At 39.8% G+C, this 21,190-nt stretch overlaps 1 protein-coding gene across 1 annotated transcript in view; it reads right to left on the bottom strand.

The window, feature by feature from the left end:
* LOC126184404 (glutaryl-CoA dehydrogenase, mitochondrial-like) overlaps positions 1–21,190 on the bottom strand; it is a 187,248-nt gene that overhangs the window by 3,952 nt on the left and 162,106 nt on the right. The window contains exons 4-6 of the mRNA XM_049926788.1: positions 20,409–20,638; positions 11,612–11,772; positions 11,407–11,529 (exon numbers count right to left, since the gene is read on the bottom strand). Coding sequence (XP_049782745.1) covers positions 11,465–11,529; positions 11,612–11,772; positions 20,409–20,638 — 456 coding nt within the window. The 3' untranslated portion in view covers positions 11,407–11,464. The remainder of the gene's footprint in view (positions 1–11,406; positions 11,530–11,611; positions 11,773–20,408; positions 20,639–21,190) is intronic.

The following is a 21,190-nucleotide window of genomic DNA, read 5'->3' as shown; positions in this document are numbered from 1 at the left end:
GTTATCACTGAGAAACATGGCACCACACCCTCTCAGCTACTGTTCAAATACAGTATGAACAATAATGGAAATTCATAAACTGTGAGTTACCTTATTACGTTATGGTATGGGAAGATTTCAACTTACTAACTATAGGCTGGAAAACTCTATAATGATTATGGCAAGCAATAACAACAGGGATTTGTGTGATATTGTTATGAATCCTTATCTAAAATTTACCTTGAACAATTAGTAAGGGAAGTGACTTATAAGGGGAAATGTCTTAAATCTAGTTACAAATTGGTCATAACATTTTAATTTAGTTAACATAAAGCAGAGAATAAAAGCTGATATAGCAGTTATAGCATCACCAGCATGAGTGTTATTAGATATGTTAAGAAAGGCAGATAGATATTTCTCATTAATAAATGTGACAAGAAACAGATTTCAGATTATCTGAGCAGACAACATGAAACATTAATCATTCTGCTGTTAGCTGCCCTAAATGGTTGGTACTCCACAATTTTCACTCTTATAAACGACCTAAATTGATGTTACAGTATTCATCTGTGGCATGCTAGTGTAGAATATGTGACAAATTCAGGTAAGTAAAAAGACCCAAACATTGCACATGTTTATTTACATATGTAAACTAACTTTCAGTTTTCCCATGGTGTGAGACCACGTCATGTGTCAGGTAAAACTGATGCAGAATTCTAGAAATATTTTATTGTTTGTATTAAGGTTTGTGTGTATCATAATACACTCCTGGAAATGGAAAAAAGAACACATTGACACCGGTGTGTCAGACCCACCATACTTGCTCCGGACACTGCGAGAGGGCTGTACAAGCAATGATCACATGCAAGGCACAGCAGACACACCAGGAACTGCGGTGTTGGCCGTCGAATGGCGCTAGCTGCGCAGCATTTGTGCACCGCCGCCGTCAGTGTCAGCCAGTTTGCCGTGGCATACGGAGCTCCATCGCAGTCTTTAACACTGGTAGCATGCCGCGACAGCGTGGACGTGAACCGTATGTGCAGTTGACGGACTTTGAGCGAGGGCGTATAGTGGGCATGCGGGAGGCCGGGTAGATGTACCGCCGAATTGCTCAACACGTGGGGCGTGAGGTCTCCACAGTACATCGATGTTGTCGCCAGTGGTCGGCAGAAGGTGCACGTGCCCGTCGACCTGGGACCGGACCGCAGCGACGCACGGATGCACGCCAAGACCGTAGGATCCTACGCAGTGCCGTAGGGGACCGCACCACCACTTCCCAGCAAATTAGGGACACTGTTGCTCCTGGGGTATCGGCGAGGACCATTCGCAACCGTCTCCATGAAGCTGGGCTACGGTCCCGCACACCGTTAGGCCGTCTTCCGCTCACGCCCCAACATTGTGCAGCCCGCCTCCAGTGGTGTCGCGACAGGCGTGAATGGAGGAACGAATGGAGACGTGTCGTCTTCAGCGATGAGAGTCGCTTCTGCCTTGGTGCCAATGATGGTCGTATGCGTGTTTGGCACCATGCAGGTGAGCGCCACAATCAGGACTGCATACGACCGAGGCACACAGGGCCAACACCCGGCATCATGGTGTGGGGAGCGATCTCCTACACTGGCCGTACACCACTGGTGATCGTCGAGGGGACACTGAATAGTGCACGGTACATCCAAACCGTCATCGAACCCATCGTTCTACCATTCCTAGACCGGCAAGGGAACTTGCTGTTCCAACAGGACAATGCACGTCCGCATGTATCCCGTGCCACCCAACGTGCTCTAGAAGGTGTAAGTCAACTACCCTGGCCAGCAAGATCTCCGGATCTGTCCCCCATTGAGCATGTTTGGGACTGGATGAAGCGTCGTCTCACGCGGTCTGCACGTCCAGCATGAACGCTGGTCCAACTGAGGCGCCAGGTGGAAATGGCATGGCAAGCCATTCCACAGGACTACATCCAGCATCTCTACGATCATCTCCACGGGAGAATAGCAGCCTGCATTGCTGCGAAAGGTGGATATACACTGTACTAGTGCCGACATTGTGCATGCTCTGTTGCCTGTGTCTATGTGCCTGTGGTTCTGTCAGTGTGATCATGTGATGTATCTGACCCCAGGAATGTGTCAATAATGTTTCCCCTTCCTGGGACAATGAATTCACGGTGTTCTTATTTCAATTTCCAGGAGTGTATATTGTGTATCTTCAAACTTCTGTGAGTGCTGCAAAAGATCTGTACTACGATGTCAATTGCAAACTACATTTTGGCAGCAGAACCCATTATTTAGACAACCACTGTCTCCTGATTTCAGTTGGTACACGTGTGCTAAATGATACATTTTTGAGAATTTTTGGAAGCTCTGAGTGCTGTGTGTAACATATTTCACAATAAATCAATGGCTGTGAGCTATAGTTGTGTACTCTGCAAACTTTAGCAGCAATATATTTTTGGAAAATCATTTCTCCACGTGAATCTGTTAATGAAGATGATTTCAACAGAAGTTTGAGACAAAGTAATCTTCAACAATTCACTGAAATTTAACAAAAGCCACTTTCTTGGGTGTTGAAATTTCATATCTTAAAAAGGAACTTGGAGGCCTTGTAGTGTAATAAATCACGAAACTAAAAAATCCAAGATTAGTTTAAAGTTACTTGTTTATTGTTCAACAAAAACAATCAGTTTTTGAAAAAATAATTTAAATTTAATTGGATAAATAAAAAAAAATCTACTCACCAAGTGGTGGCAGAACACACACATAAAAGAAAATTGTAATTAAGCAAGCTTTTTGAACCAGTGGCTCCTTCTTCAAGCAGAAGGATTGAAGGGGAAGAAAGAGGGGTGAAGGAAAAGGACTGGAGAGGTCTAGGAAAAGGCGTAGATTTTGGGAAAGTCACCCAGAACCGCAGATCAGGGGAGACTTACCGCACCAGATGAGAAGGAAAGACTGATTGTTGGGGACTGCATCAGATGATATTTGAAAACCTGAGAGCTTAAAGGTGGAACACAGGGTAATATGCAAGACAGAGATTACTGCTTACACATCATGCATGAGTTAATAAGAGCAAAAAGATAAGTACATTGTATGTAACAGAGATGGGAGGGGGTGGTGAAAAATAGATAGGTAAGACAATGAAAGATGTAGAAAACTAAAGTGGAGTGAAGAGAAGAGTAGTTACTGTGAAGAAATGCTGGGATGGAAGAAGTTAACATATATTAAGGCCAGATGGTTTGCGAGAACCAAGGACATGTTGTAGTGCTAGTTCCCACTTGCAGAGTTCTGAGAAACTGGTGTCTGGGGAAAGAGTACAGATGGCATGTGTGGTGAAACAGACTCCAAGGTCATGGTTATCATGTTGTAGAGCATGCTCTGCAACAGGATATTGCATGCTCCCAATATACACCCTCTGCCTATGCCCATTCATCCTAATTGATAATCTGGTGGTTGTCATGCAGATATAAAAGGCCAAACGGTGTTTACATACCAGCTGGTACAAGACGTGTCATTTCACAGGTGGCTCTCCCTTTGATAGTATATCTTTTGCCAGTTACAGGGCTGCTATAGGTGGTGGTAGGAGGGTGCATATGGCAAGTCTTGCAGTGAGGACGGTCACCGGGCTAGGAGCCATAGGGTAGGGAGATGGGTGCAGACGGAGCACAGGACCCAACAAGAATATTGCAGAGATTGGGAGGGCAACGAAAAGCTGTTCTAGATGTGATGGGTACAATTTCAGACAGAATGAATCTAATTTCATGGTATGTTTTTAGGAAGTCATGGCCCTGTTGAAGTAGCTGATTACACATTAAAGACCAGGATAATACTGAGTCACCAGTGGTGTGCTTCAAAGCTGTTTTTACAGTGATCAGCAATACCAGGATTGGATGGGATGGCCCGGGAAATCTGCTTTTGAACTTGGCTGGTGGGGTAATTATGTGCAGTGAAGGCTGAGGTGAAATTCTTGGTGTATTGCTCTAAAGAGTTTGCATCTGAACAAATACGTTTGTCTCAAATGCCAAAGCTGTATGGGAGGGAACATTTGACATGTCAAGGCAAACGTATTTGTTCAGATGCAGACTCTTTACAGCAATACACCACCAGTCTCACCTCAGCCTTCACTGCACGTAATTACTTCACCAGTCCAGTTCAAAAGCAGATTTCCCGGGCCATCAAATCCAATCCTGGTACTGCTGATCCCTCCAAAAAAACAGCTTCAGAAAACAACACTGGTGACTCAGTATTGTCCTGGACTGGAATGCATAAATCAGCTACTTCGACAGGTCAATGACTTCCTAAAATCATGCCCTGAAATGAGATGCATTCTGTCTGAAATTTTTCCCACCACGTCTAGAACAGCTTTTCGTCACCCCCCCTCCCCTCCCCTCCCCTCCCCTCCCCACCCCTCCCCACCCCAATCTCCACAATATTCTTGTCAGACCCTATGCTCCTTCTGCACCCATCTCCCTACCCAATGGCTCTTACCCCTGTGACCATCCCTGCTGCAAGACTTGCCCTAAGCACCCTCCTACCACCAACTATAGCAGCCATGTAACTGGCAAACATATACTATCAAAGGGAGAGCCACCTGTGAAACAACGCGTCATGTACCAGCTGTTATGTAAACACTGTTTGACCTTTTACATCAGCTTGACGACCACCAAATTATCAATTAGGATGAATGGACAAAGGCAGAGGGTGTATACTGGCAACATGCAACATGCACGCTCTACAACATGAGTATCACAACCTCGGTGTCTGTTTCACCAAACATGCCATCTGGATTCTTCCTCGGACACTAATTTCTCAGAACTCCGCAGGTGGGAACTAGCACTACAACATGTCCTTGGTTCTCACCAGCCACCTGGCCTTAATTTATGTTAACTTCTTCCACCTCAGCATCTCTTCACAGTAACTACGCTCTGTGTGCTCTCAGGTTTTCAAATCTCATCCGATGCAGTCCTCAATAATCAGTCTATTCTTCTCGTCCTGTGTGGTAAGTCTCCCCCAACCCGCGGTTCTGGGTGACTTTCCCAAAGTCTACCCCTTTTCCTAGACCTCTCCAGTCCTTTTCACTCACCCCTCTTCCTTCCCCTTCAACCCTTCTGCCTGAAGAAGGAGCCACTGACTCTGAAAGCTTGCCTAATTACAACATTCTTTTATGTGTGTGTTCTGCCACTGCTTGGTAAGTAGATGTTTTATCTAGCCAATTAAATTACTGTTTCAGATAAACATTGCACCACCCACATGCAGCCCCACTGTGAATGCTGCTCTCAGGCACTGGGTGAACTACTTGGTGTTTGCAAGTAATTGGAAATTGTCCAGACTGCTATCAAGCGTTTGAAAGCTGGTGTGAATGGATGGTTGGGTAGACTTCTGTCAAAGGAGCGTGAACTACTATCCTCTCCCAAGGGTACTGTTCCTTCTCCAGGAAATACAAGATGTCGACAACTAGACTTCGAGTGGTGAGTCAGTGGTTGGTCCAGAGGAAGGCCAGGACTGGGAAGAACTTCAAAGTTCTACACTTATCACTTTTACCAACACGTTTAAGGTGCTGTCTCCCACTGGAATGATAACTGTTGGGGCAGTAGGACTAAAAAAAAACATTGTTCATTGTTCATTGGTAGCATAGTAGAATAATGCAGTCAATCTACACAGGAAACTGCTTAAAAACACTTCCGCATTCCATTTCAAGTGTATGGGGCCCATAACAATTAGTACTGACATGTATATTGAATGTAAACAAGTAAAAGCAGTATGAATGGTCACAGGTTTGTTTGACTCACAGGAATGCTGAAAACCTTAAACTGGCACACACTTGATTAAAGAAGCCATCTGTTACTGGTAGTGGTGCATACACATCTTGCTGCCAGCCACAAGCACTAGTCATTTTTTTAATAGAATTATTCTTAGTCTCGCAGCCCAACCGAGATGATGCAGCTGTGCCAAATGAGGACACCACATGGGCTTGTCAACAGAGGTTATTAGTCGAGGCCACTGCAGGACAGCAGTTTTGCACACTACATCTCTCCACAGACTTATAGAGGCATGACACCACTGGCCACTCATGTACATCCCCGGTAGCACAGCCAACTCCTGCCCAGGGGGCAGGAGGTTTCTTCCCATGCACACCAGCCACTGCCAGACAGGGGGCCTAGTGTGGTGGGCACCCCTGCTGTGATGTCAGCAGATGGTACTTGGGGCCACAGAAGCCATAGCAGCATAAAATTTGCACAATGATGGTGCAGGGTCCATGCAACCAGCTTATGTAACAAGGTCACTGGCACGATGTAGTACCGCACCGGCAACAAGGGTTGTGCGGGCAGACAGCCAAGCAGAATTCGGCAGCCAGCTGGACACTGACCCTATGCATCAAGCAGTGCAGATGTGTCAATAAAAGAACTTGTTACATTTGCAGCTGCTGTCCTCTGCCATCTGGGCTCGACCTCAGCTCCACCACCCGTTTGCAGCATCCTGGCTTCTAGCCACCGCACCCTGCACCACGAGCACTGTACCTTAATCAGTCCCACAATCAGCAATTATTTTGTCAACACATCAGTGAAAATTCTGTGCTCAGCTGTGAAAATAAACGTGTATGAACTTCCTTGTGTAGTCAGTCAGTGATAGGTGTAAATATGGATAAGGGAGACATGATTGTTGAACCTGTTAGAGCGCTATCGATGAGTTATCCTGCCACTGTCAAAAGTCCATTATATTCGGTAACTAACTTGGCAAACTAGTGTTATTATCTGGAGAGAAAGTGGACTGATTAGATGAGTATTACTAATGAAATTATTTTTATAAACTGCTGATACTACGAAAAAGTGTGAGAACTGGTCATCAGTTGCGTGCAACTTAATCTGAATAAATAAGGAAGAGTATCAAAATTAAATCAATGGTGTTACATCCGTCCCTGAACTGTGAGAACACCAACTAATACAATTTCAGGATCTGAGACTAATTTATTCATGCACCACTGAGGACTTGCAGTGACACTGCCAGATTGGTACCTTAGTAAGGTGGACTTTATTATTATTATTATTATTATTATTATTACTACTACTACTACTACTACTACTACTACTATTTTTATACGCAAACTATCTATGAACTGAAGTGACATGTAAAGGAAACGGGTCAGTGCTGGCACATCAAGAGTCCCAGAATCACTCCTCATCAAAACGTACTTGTCAGAAGTACAAACAATGGCTTTACTGTGTTCAGGTGTGTCTTTATTGTTTCTAGATTGTTTTTGTTGTGAAAAACTGTAGACAATCATTTCATTTCACACTGTCTTTATAATCTGCAGAATATACCAGCCACAAACAAGAAATGCATGATAATATTCTTCAAATTACATAGACGTACATGACTGCTGCATTTGTCTCCCTGTCTGGAGTGGGGAGATTCCTGTGCCTACATGGGGCAGCCTGTGTGCACAAATCAGAAGCCCGTGTGACTCTGCGAAGTTGCATTCACCCCCTCACCTCTCCGTTCAATGGCTACATGCACCTATAGTGCGCATCATTTATGTTGGCGGCCGAGTTTAGGTTCGTTCTGTGCATCTGACGTCACAAAACACAATCAGCCAGTGAACAGAGAACGACGTTGCCAGATCTCAACTGCAGTGCAGAGCACGGACGAGTGTTTTCAGTTTTAGAAACGTTCAGTCATAAATAAAGTAATAGAACAAAATCAATGTCTTGATAGCAGACTTTCTTTTATAAAAAGTTTGGAAAAAGCATTCTTTATACCAATTGCTTCATATTCTATTAATTAATTAAACCTAACAAGTAATAAAACTCCTAATTCAGGCGATAGCAAGGATAGGTGTTTGTATCAATCTCACTAACCGCTTTTTCGCAATAAAGAACAGCGGTAAGTGTTTATTTCCTACTGTACTTCGACGAAGCGTCAGTAATTCATAGTCATACCAACAGTGTTTGTCAGTATTTTGCATGACGTGTTAGACTCCTCATGTAGTTACATTGTAAGATGAGCTGCGTTAGCGTAACGGTTAAGGTGTTGGGCTACTAAGCGAAAGATTATGAGTTCAAACCTTGCGCGGTGCTTAATATTTTCTTTATTTAAAAACAAGATCACAGTGTCTTACTTCAAAAATTTTATTCGTTTGAATGCAATTTTTTGAAATTTCTAGTGCTTTGTCTCTGCATTAACCCTTTTGCTGCTGCAGACACGTGCTCCCCGCATTCCACGCTGTGCGCGATTTTGTCATCACTGCACTGCTCGCCTGTGCAGACACATGGTGTTCCCACTGCTTTGACACACTTATCATTCGATTTCACAAAAACTATTTGGCCCAAAAATTAGATTTTTACACATCTTCTTGACTGATATCTTCCCCCCATAAATGACTTAATTTTGTTTTGATGTTCAACACAGTTATTGTGCAGCATTAAATGTAGTAAACCATTGCACGAAATTTTGAAGAGTTTGCAGAGGTAAAAGTCCATAGAGTATACTTTCCGTATGGTCGATTTTAGTTGCCACAATGTTGAGAATGATATGTGGACAAGATACCTAAATTTCATATAAAATTTACTGTATAACAATATCTCATTTAATTTAAGTACCACATAGGTGTCGTATGTAATATTGAGAAATATTCCATCTTTCGCGACTGTAACAAAAGTTTTATTTACACTGGGCATGTTTGGCTTTATTTTAAAGCACTTCAATCAACGAAAGGTATGACACATACACAATGGTACTCATGTTCTCTTTCTTGTTTTTGTTCCACAGTTGCAGTTTTACCAATGGTATTGAAATATATTCCTCTTCCGCAACTGTAATAAGCGACTTATTTAGACCAGACGTGTTTCTCTCTTTTGAAGCATCTTCAGAGGACAGTATTTTGTCTCCTCCATTGCCAAGTCACCTTTCATAGTTTTGTGCTGCGGTAACACAATATTCAACGTTTGTGTCGGCTGATCAGTGTTTTAGCAAATAAATGCTGTTTGTGTGTGCCACACACAAAAATTATATTTGACATAGCTCAGAACACTTCACTGATAGATGGAGTCCTAATGTTTTTGTAAGTCCACAGTTTTGTTTAATGTATTTTGTCTACTTCCTTTTGATCGCTTGAAGTGCTTTTAAATAAAGCCAAACGTGCCCAGTGTAAATAAAACTTTTGTTACAGTCGCGAAAGATGGAATATTTCTCAATATTACATACGACTTCTATGTGGTACTTAAATTAAATGAGATATTGTTATACAGTAAATTTTATATGAAATTTGGGTACCTTGTCCACATATCATTCTCAACATTGTGGCAACTAAAATCGACCATACGGAAAGTATACTCTATGGACTTTTACCTCTGCAAACTCTTCAAAAATTTCGTGCAATGGTTTACTATATTTAATGCTGCATAATAACTGCATTGAACATCAAAACAAAATTAAATCATTTATGGGGGGAAGGTATCAGTCAAGAAGATGTGTAAAAATCTAATTTTTGGGCCAAATAGTTTTTGTGAAATCGAATGATAAGTGTGTCAAAGCAGTCAGAACACCATGTGTCTGCACAGGCGAGCAGTGCAGTGACAAACGCGCACAGCGCGGAATGCAGGGAGCACGTCTTTGTAGCAGCGAAAGGGTTAATACGGCCGTGGTGGCTTTACTTCATGAACTGCGCGCTCCCCCCTAAATGTAAGCTTGCGAACTATACTATACTATGGCACTGCTTCTCTTGGCACGTGCGTCGTGTGCAACTGGCAACGCAGCAATCTCCCGCATCTGGGCGGGCATGCGCGAGCCGCCAAGATAAAAGAATTGAACTATAGTGCACACATAAAGTTACACAGATGTAAACACACCTTTACAAGCAGGTTAGTTTACATGCATCTAGCAGTAGTTTTGTCAGCGAAAGTTGTTGTTGCGTCAAAAGAAAACTTCACCTGATAAAACAATAAAATTATGAGACAGAATTTCTTCCCAGTGCCTATTTTCTGGAGGCAAAACTGTTAGTATGGCCAAAACATATAAAATTATACAAAAATACCCTAGCTTTCAAAACTATCTGCTGCTGCTGCTGCTGCTGCTGCTGCTGGTGTGTGTGTGTGTGTGTGTGTGTGTGTGTGTGTGTGTGTGTGTGTTTTGTATGTTCCACATCTTCTCCTAAACCAGTGGACCAATTTCAACCAAACATGATATACATATCCATTACTGTCAAGCAACAATTGCTGAGGGGTAAGAACCACCTACCCACCACAGTTCAGGACATATGACTTCATTAACACTGAGATGCATGAAAAACTGCTACATTGTGCATGACATTTACATTTTTTACTCCTTTGCTACTAACTCTATTCACAACACATTTTGCAGACACTATCCACAAAAGCTGCTGAATGTAACTACAAAATTATATCATTGTATGATATACAGATCAGGAGAAACTTTTGCATCATGCATGACATTTAAATAAACTTATTCTTAAGTACTAAAACACTCCTAGTCAAGTCAACTTAAGGTAATCCCTTACACCTGCTTGTGCTTTTGGCATGTTTGAACTGTGAAGCACAAATGGCATTAGACGAAAACTACAGCTGCCTACAGAGATATGGAGAGGCATTGCCATAGTGATGTTCACAAAACTGCACATCTCACACCAAGTATACTGCTCAAATACATACAAGGTTTCATTTCTAATAGAAAATTGGCAAAATTAATATCCACACAATGCTGGGTTTGTCAGCTAGTAAGTCTATAAAAATCAGCAGCAGGGTGCAGTGCTGTTTATGAAAGAAGACAGTATATTGAACATTTCAGAAACAGAAGTCAGTGTTTCCAGTAAATGTTCAGTATTTATGAGAAATAACATGTTCTTACGTAGTACTTGAAAGTCAGTAATAAAAGTTAGTGTGATCTTATAATCTTTTAAATGAACAGATGCATCACCCATCGGGCAAGTGAACAGCAGATCTATTTCCTAATTCTTGTCAGTTAACTTTTACTTGTGTTTTCTCTTTGTATCAAACTGATGTTAGACATATGATTTATCTGTGGATAAACAATAAACTAAACAATTGTGGCTTCATACTTCTACAAACATTATTCATTGTATAGGAATCATAGCCAGAGTTAGGAAATTGTACGTTCTGTTTTCCTCATTATATTTTCCACACACAGTCAAACATCAGTTCAGTGTCAGTTATTATTAATAAATTTTATGGACAGAAAACTAGAACTTACAGTGTTGACATAAAATTTACACTTCATATTGCAGGTAAGTGTGGCTTGGTGGTAAAGTGCAATCTTTGGATTGATGACTGATTTACTTTTTCTATTCCAGGTAAACTTTGAGTAAAACACACTGGATATTCTCATTCAGAATACAGCAATAAATAAATAAATATGTACAGTATTATTTACATATTTTAGAATCACAGTGAATAAGTATTGTCACACGTACCTCAGAAAATACAGCAATGCATAAATATTCAGTAGCAACACAATATTTAGTCCAGTTTTTAGCTAAATGCTTGTATTCCAGTTATAGCTCTCCCAAGAATGAGAGCATGGATATCGTGAGTACCTATAACAGATTGATCAAGTGCAGTTGTCCATTATTTGCATTCAGGAAACAAAGAGGAAAAAGAAAAAGTATATGACCTTACCTTCATATGTATTGACTGATTCCAGATTCAGAACATGTCTAATAATATGATATTCATCAGAAATGCCATTCCCACCCAACATGTCACGGGCAGTGCGTGCAATGTCCAAAGCTTTTCCACAGGAATTACATTTCAGTATTGATATCATTTCTGGAGTACACCTTAAAAGAATATGTACAAAATGAAACTTTACTTATATGGAGAAAATGAAGATGGTTTAATATGCAAGTGAGAAAGTGAGGAATTTGTGTAAAATCTTGAGAACAGCTATTTTTATTATATTATTATGAAACACGCAATAACAAATGGCTTTTCATGTAAGACAAACTTTTGTTGGTGAAACTGAAGCATATAATTAGGAGACCACTCTTGCATCACAACATCCAGTTTCATACTACACCTAGTCACCTAATAGATAGCTGCCTCATCTTCACATACAAGACAGGTGCACATTATCAGAACATGGAGTCTCCATGTCCCCAATGCATGGTTAATGACACCCCAGACCAATTCAACTGGGATTATGTGCAATCAGGACATCAAATATCTCTCAAACCACTGTAGCGTGATTTTGACCTGTTGGTATGGATTGTGTTTTCCTGGGAACGCCACATCTGGTAGGGAGACCATAAACTATGAAGGAGCATATGTGACTAATAAAAATACTGGCATATTCCACAGCTTTCATAATGCCTTCTATAACAACCGCAGGTCCCAACAAGGTCCATGTCACCCTTTCCAAACCTTCATCTGAGTTGCCACTCTGCTACTAGGAAATTCACTGATCATATTTCAAACTCTAATCTCTACTAGGTTACAATATAATTAGTTTGCTTTTGATAAATATTAGTGATATCAGAATATGAACATCCAATAACCTATGCTGCTTTTGCAGTAATCATTTCTAGCTTCTAAATTATCAAAATGTGAACTTTGTTGAAGTTAATCAGCAGTTTTCTGTAATCTCAGAATACGGAGTACACTGAATGACTTAATTGCACTCTTGGCACCTGTCATGCCACGAGTACATAAATTTGAGATAGTTGCTGTGTAGGAAAGAGAGTGGTCCTGTTTTCAAAGTGAACACTTCGGCATGCCACATGACTGGCAGTCATCAAATTTTGTACTGGTCATTGGCATAACAGTTGAGAGCAGGATGTTAAAGATATGCAATATTAGCATATTTCATCAAGATCAGATCATGTGTATATGGCACGTGAGACACTCCATTTGAGGCTATGCAATTGATGGGCTTTTCATATGCCACTCTTTCAAGGGTGTTCCTGAGGACTTGCTTATAGGGAAAATCACTACCACCAATGTCATATGTCATGAGAAATAACACAGTGATGAAAGAGATTGCCACTAGCTCCATTAGTTAGTGCAGGTTGTAAGATTTAAGTGGTGGGCCACAGCCAGTTCAATGCAGAATGACAACAATGTCATTTTTTCCTCTGTCATTCCTTAGCAGCTTCAAATTTCATGGAAGTACGTTTCGAAAATGTAAGTCAATGAAAGTTAGATTGTTTATGCCATATACGTTTCACTTCTTTTATTCATGAAGCTTCTTCAGTGGCCTGTAATACATTTTTCTTTTTATACATAAAATAAATGTATTATGTAATAGTTACAATATGTTACTATGTTACATTTCATCATGTTTTTCTCTTGTTTTTTCGATTACAAACAACTTTTATTACACAGATCTTGTGAGGTTAAATTATCATTTGATGTTACTTCCGATTTTCAGTACTGTTAGTCCATATGTGTGGTCCTGTAGCTGTGTTCGTTCGGTGCCCATGCTCCAGCTGGCCGATTTCTGGCAGTTTTTTCACCCACATTTATTACAACACATTACTTGCACTTTTCATTTTGTGATCAATATGTGCTTGTTTACAGTATGTGGTATTGCCAACTATCACCATGTGGTTTATCTTTTGTCTGTTATGTGTGGTTTCATATTTTTCATTTGTTTTGTGTGTGTGTATTTTGTTATGTGTAAATGTTACATTATTTGTGAGAGCAGTCTTTTTTTTCCTTAAGTGAATAAGTGTGTGTGTGTGTGTGTGTGTGTGTGTGTGTGTGTGTGTGAGAGAGAGAGAGAGAGAGAGAGAGAGAGAGTGAGACAGAGAGAAAGAGAGAGATGTGGAGGGGGGGGGGGGAGAAAGAGTCATCAATTATTTACTCTGGTTAATGTTTCCAATTTCTGTTTATTATTGTTTTAGTGGCTAACATGATCAGAGAGTTATTGATTACATTAATTAGGTCATTAATTACTTTCTTTTTCATTGCATGGGCTCTTTGTATGTGAAAGTTATGTCGGAATGTCAGGAGTTTTTTTGTTGTGACTGTTCACTCTTCTCACATAAAATTATTAGAGTGAACGATCACAACAAAACTCCTCATATTACAAGAAAACTTCCACATGCAAAGAGCCCTTGCAATGAAAAGGAAAGTAATTAATGACCAAATCAACACAAGCAATAACTCTCTGATCATGTTAGCCACTAACACAATAACAAAAAGAAATCTGAAACATGACAAGAGTAAATAATTGATGGATATCTCTCTCTCTCTCTCTCTCTCTCTCTCTCTCTCTCCACACACACACACACACACACACACACACACACACACACACACACACACAATATTCACAAAACACACACACACACAATAAATGAAAAATGATAAATGTGGGTGAACAAACACCAGAAATCAGCCAGCTGGAGTATGGGGACTGAATGAATACATCTCCAGAACCACATATGGACTAACAACACTGGAAATCATAACACCAAATGATAATTTAACATCAGAAAATTTGTGATACAAACGTTGCTTCTAATCTAAAAAACAAGAGAAAAACATGACAAAATGTAACATACTAACATTCTGCAACTACTACATAACACATTTATAAAAACTAAAACTTTGTGTTCTGCCTTATGGCAGGTCTTGTCATGGAGGAAGCCTCATCAGAGAGGTCCACCCCATGAGCATCTAGGGAAGTGATTCCAGTGGTGGTTTCCTGTTGCCTTCCACAGATGATGATGAAATGATAATGAGGACAACAAAACACCCAGTCCCTGGGCGGAGAAAATCTTCAACCCAGCCAGGAATTGAAACCGGGCCCCATGACATGACAGACCGCCACGCCGACTTCTCAGCCATCAGGGCGAACACACATTTATTATATGTATAAAAAAGAAATATGTATAACATGCCACTGAAGATGCTTCACAGACAAAAGAAGCAAAAGGCATATGGAGATAAACACACTGCCTTTCATTTAGTTGCATAGATGGAACATAACTCCATGAACAACAATGATGATTGGTCAGCACCCACAATCATCCTCTCACTATAATGTGTAGAAGTCACCACTCTCACATGCTTATTGAACATCAAAGAGCATGGATATTCATATCATCACTTGACACTGACAGTAAAGAATGTTACCTGAACTGACGAGCTGCAGAACACACTGGTACACTCTTATGGCGGGGTATGATTACACCAAAAACCAGGTGAGCTGTTTTTCCAAAAGAACACCATTCAGGCCAGTAGCAGTGGTATAACCATATGGTGGACATGTACATGGAATGAAATGTGGTTCCTGGTATGACTAACATTGTTCCTCACCGGTGAATGATACAACAACCTTCAGCCCAATCAGGTGCACACTAAATCTCTCACCTCCCTCTTCAGGTGACTTGTACCTTTAGAAAGACATTCCCTTATCCAGTTGCTCCCAAATTGGAACACTGCATGAAATGAGAAAGTTTTCTGGTCCTCCAGGTCACCTGACCTTAATCATATTGAGCACATATAGGACACCATATGTATGTTTCTTGGATCCATTTCTGGCCAATTTCTGTGTGTTGTGGTCAACAGTTGAGTAGTTACGGATCAGGGTGGCTATCTACACATACTGTTTCACACAGCCTGAGCAATGACATGTCACTGCTGTCATAAGGCCAAAACGTTTTGCTAGATGCTATTAGGTTATATTCCTCATTACTCCATAATACCTCTGGTATTATGACTTCCCCCCTGGGTTACTAGGTGAGCTCAATCTTGACAGAAGGATGTTCATAATATTAATATTATAGGCAATCAGTGTGTGAGGAATTTTCTTAAGCTTGGTCTTCAGTTTTTCCCAATACCCACCCGTCATCCGTTTAAATTTGTTGAAATACTCCGAGACAGTCACTGTGTGAAATGTACTAACTTATCTCATGTTTAAAACAATTTTATTTTAATAGTAAAAATTGCACAATTTAAATTGAGTTTGTTGTACATAAATCAATATCGTGTAGGAATGAGTCATTTTACATTCCATCACAAATTATTTTGTGAATATTGTTATGGCATCAAAATTTATAAGGTTTTTTTTTTTTTTTAAAAAAAAGTATGCGGATCTGATTTGGTAATTCTTACCCATCACCTTTAACACATTAGAATTACATAAATTCTTCTATAGAACAGAAGGAGGTGTCAAGGAGAAACTTTCTCAGTTTGTTCTCAAATTCTGCTTTGCTGTCTGCCAGACATTTTATATGCCTCATTAAGTGATCAACAATTTATGTTGCAGTATTACACCACCCTTTCTTTTGCTAAAGACAACCTTTATGGGGAGTAATGGATGTCATTTTTCTTTGCGGTATTGTAATTATGTACATCATAATGTACTGTAATGAACTGTAATGGATTATTTACAACAAACTTCATGAGGTAATAAATATACTGTGAAGCAGAAGTGAGGACGCCCAACTCCTTAAACAAATGTCTACAAGGTGATCATGGGTAAGCTACCACACATTATTCTTGTTGATAAATAATTAAACTTTAAGTGCTTCATGATACAACTCTGGAAAATTCTTACTCTTATCAGTAAGTATGACAAGCACACTTTTAGGATCCATTTTAGAAGTTCTGGGCATGTTATTCATCTGCAAATGTGTCACATGACACACGAAAGTCATGTTTTTTTTATCAGCAATCACATTAAAGGACATTTTGAAGTTTTCAACCTCAGATGAGTTTCACGAGTATTCATTTCACAGGGTGATTATAATTAAAGTTAAACTTTCAAAACACTGTAGAAATAACACCACTAGTCAGAATGATGTCAAATTGCAATGGAAAATTATTGGAGAAGGGGAAAAACGTATGGCAGATGAAAAATATAGTATGAAAATTGATCAACAGATGGTGCTGCATGTGACAGAATAGGTAAATGAAAACACCTGTCATGCGCACGACACATTGAAGTTGGTATAAACGCTCCAGGTACACGGCATTTCCTCCTTTCGCATCTGCGATGTTCGCAATGACTGTCTCAATGCAGAATCACGCTCTGCTTGTAAAGCTGTATTACAAGAACGATGACTGTGCACACATCATTCTGTGGAAGTACTGGACACTGTAGGGTTTTAAAAAAGGCGTTGGTCCAATGACTGCCGTAGGTCTGGAGAAAATTATTCATAAATTCGAAAAGACGTGTTCTTTTGGTGAGCAACCTGATAGACAGAGGAAACAAATTGATTCGACGTCAGTGGAAGCAGTGGCTACAGCAGTGCAGGAGGAGACAAGTGGTGGTGTGCAAACGTGTAGTGCATGGAGAATTGCCTGAACATTGGACATACCCATGAACATTGTGCGTAAAATCCTACAAAACACTCTTCTTTGCTACACATTCAAAATTACCCATGTGCACGAGTTGCTTCCTGTTGACCTGCCAGCAAGAGAGACCTTTGCTTGCATGGAAGTGGACAATGATTGGCCAGGGAAGATTTTGTGGAAAGATGAAGCCCACTTCCATCTGACAGGGTATGTCAATACACAGAGTTTTCGAATGTGGGCAAGAGAAAATTCACACGCAAATCAACCGGTTCCACTTCATCCTGAAAAGGTCACTGAGTGGTGTGGGTTTACGGCATCATTTATCATAGGGCCATATTTTTTCGAAGAGACAGGTGCTTCTGGTCCTGTTGCCTGTACCATCACTGGTAAGTGCTACGAGTGTCTCTTGCGCAACCTAGTTATTCTAGCTCTCCAAAAGCCTGGATGTGTGGATGGGATCATTTTTATGCAAGATGGCACACCTCTGAACATTGCAAATCCAGTTAAGCAGCTGCTGAAATGCCATTTCAGAATTGCTAGAATTATCAGCCGCCATTTTCTTACATCCTGGCCATCCTGATCACCTGATCATAACCGTATGACTTCTGGCTGTCCAGCAGCCTGAAAGATGATGTGTTCAGTGTTCCGACTGCAAACTTTGCTGCACTGAAGGCACGCACTGTGCAACACATTCTGAACGTGACTCCGGAAACACTTCCATCAGTTGTGTAACATTCTGTTCCTCAATTTCAACTTGTTGCAGAAAATGGTGGACAGCATACTGCACATTTTTTGGACCAGTCACACAGAAATTAATAATGTGATCTGATTTTGATTGATGCTTTTTGTACGGTTTTTGGTCTCAGGACAATTAAAAACTGATGTAAGTGATGCTTTTTATGTGATTTTTGGCCTCAAGACAATTAAAAACCAATTTTTCCCATCCAATGTGATATGAACTTGCCGTGGTGGATGGGCTTACGTAACTAACAGTATCACACCTGTACACGCATGCAAACTGAGTAGTTAAGTTTGTTTAACGTCAAACGTACACCTTAGGCATTGTTGTATGATTCATTTGTCATTTTTAGTCGACCACTATTAAATTATAATGCTTACAGTGCCATCTATTGCTACATTTTGTAACTATTTATTTTCCGTCTGCCATATGTTTTCCCCCTTCTCCAATAACATTCTGTTACAATTTGATGTCATTCTGACTAGTGGTGTTACTTCTACAGTGGTTTGAAAGTTTAATTTTAATTATAATCATCCTATATTATATCTTGCATGATTGCCCAATTTTTGGCCTTGCATGCCATTTTCAAGCATTGTAGGTGTTGATGTGTTGTGCAGTTACCCTGTTATTAAACAGTGCATACAGCTGATCTGAAAGCCAGCACATGACGTGCAAGTATGGCTGTGGTACCCCATGTGAACCAAATACGCAGTTACATCAATTAAATATCTAGGTGTAAAGTTGCAAAGCAATATCAAATGTAACAAGCACATGACATCAGTTGCAGGGAAGGCAAGTGGTCAAATTTGTTTTATTGCAAGAAGTCTTTTTAGTATGGCTCATCTCTAAAGGAGGCCACATACAGAATACTTCTTGAATACCACTAGAGTCTTTGAGACTCTACCAGGTAGGATTAGAGTACATCAAAGCAATTCAGAGGCATGTTGTTAGATTTGTTATTGATAGGTTCAATCATTATATGAGTATTATGGAAATCCTCTGAGAACTTGAATAGGAGTCCCTGGAGGAAAGATGACATATTTTTAGTGAAACACTATTGAGAAAGTTTAGAAAACCAGCATTTACAATTGTCTGCTGAAGAATTTTACGGCGCCCAATGTACATCTTGTGTAAGGAATATTAAGTAAACATAAGGTAAATTTGGGTTCATACACAAGCAATTAGACAGTCTTTTCCCCCTCACTCCATTTGCGAGTGGAACAAGGAAGAGAATGACTTTCTGCTGTGCAAGGTAACCTCTGCCAAGCACCATAAAGTGGCTTGTGGAGTATGTATGTAGATGTTGATGTCTACATCAATTTATGGAAGTAAAGGAAAACATAAATAACTTTGAGAGGATCTGAACTCTCCTCCATCAAATTTGTGTCCAGTTCCTGTAATTAGTACTTTTCCTTGGGAACTTTGCAGCGTAATAATGAACCTCAGAATATACTGTAACTAAGTACATGATTTCACAGTACTCTAATCAAATGAGTCATTTAGTTTACAAAGGACTTACTCAGTGAAAAATATAGTAACATGCTAGCCATTTATATAATCGTCCTTTAATTAATATTAAGCTATCTTTAATCTCCATTTTTCAACATACATTGATTTATACTTAACTATATGTGCAATGTCACATACACTTTACAGTCTTGTACATTCAGAAATTTTTCAATTGTATACAAGCAAAATGGCACAGTGTAAGACACTCAACTCATTCGGTTCAAATCCCCACCTGGACATCCTGATTTAGATTTTCCTTAATTTGTTTAAACAGTTTAAGGCAATTGCTGGGAAAATACCTTGGAAAGGTACTTTTAAAAGGGCACAGCTGATTTCCTCTCCAACCTATTTCTAATGATCTCATCATTGACAATGTTAAGCTCTAATATTCCATCCTTTTCCTATGGAGATGGAGATGTCAAGCAGACATGATTTCAGTTTGCGTTTGAAGTTAATTATATTGTATATTAGATTTTTCACATACTTGGATAAGGGGTGAATTATTTTTGGGACTGCATAACCCATTGCTTTCTGCATCACACTAAGCCTGAGTGAGTTTTGTTACCAGGAATTTCTGAGTTGAAAGTGAACATCTTCATTCCCAAATGAATTACATAGCATTTCTTGTGTAACTTTGAAAATTATGACATAAAAGTAGTTACAAGTCAATGTGTCTTTATAGAGGCAGTTAATACCACAGGACAGAATTCTAGGGTGAAAAATGTTATTTTTCTTTGATATACCTTATATTTTACCCTTATTTAAAAAATTTATTTTCAGTAATGAACAAGTTTGGATTATCTAAGTTTTTTTCAACATATTTCAAATTAAGTTTTGATTTGATTGAATATGTTGTTTTCTCTTTGTGATTAAAATCAGTAATATTACAAATTCTTATTCCTCAAAAATTAGTACACTTACAAATTCTTATCCTTCAGGCGACCCACATGAAGACATGCTTGAAGACCTATTGATATTTCTGTAAGCATATCTGCTAATTTCTTCTGAATGAGCTGGGTGGCTGCTAAAGGCCGTCCAAACTGGTGACGCTCTAGTGTATATCGACGTGCTTCTGCTAAGCAAAACTCTGCTGCACCCAGGGCTCCCCAACCAATACCATAACGAGCATTACTAAGACAGGTAAAAGATCCCTGGGGAAAAAGGGCACAAAAAAAGAACCTTAAGTTACAACAGATCCAACACTTACAATAAAAATGTGAAATATGGAAGAGTTTATTTTGGATATAAATAGAACACACAGAAAAATTTTATCATCTTCACTTCAAACATCAGGACTTTTTTAGTTTTGCCTGTTACAGTATGCATCAATTCCTCAGTATTCTTCGAGTTCATTATATCCACATTGTGTAAACTGTATGAACCAAATGAGTATTGATTATACAATCCAATGTGCCTCAACCAAGAATACATTTGCCATGTTTACCAAGATTCATCCACAAGATAACAGATCGTAGGGATGAGAGTTGTTCCCCCCCCCCCCTCCCCCCCTAGGCTTTGAAGAATGAATCGGATCAGCCATCATAAATGAGTGTAATGAATACAACTTTAATCTACGTGACAATCTGATTGTTGATTTGGAAATTATGTACATATCTGGAGATGTGTATTAAGGTCAGTGAGAACCTAGGGATGAGAGTTACTTTTTTCTTTTAGGCATTGAAGAATAAATCGGATCAGCCATC

Source organism: Schistocerca cancellata, chromosome 4 (assembly GCF_023864275.1).
Source record: "Schistocerca cancellata isolate TAMUIC-IGC-003103 chromosome 4, iqSchCanc2.1, whole genome shotgun sequence".
In the NCBI taxonomy this organism is placed as follows: Eukaryota; Metazoa; Arthropoda; class Insecta; order Orthoptera; family Acrididae; genus Schistocerca; species Schistocerca cancellata.
This window is presented reverse-complemented; position numbering and strand designations above follow the sequence as displayed.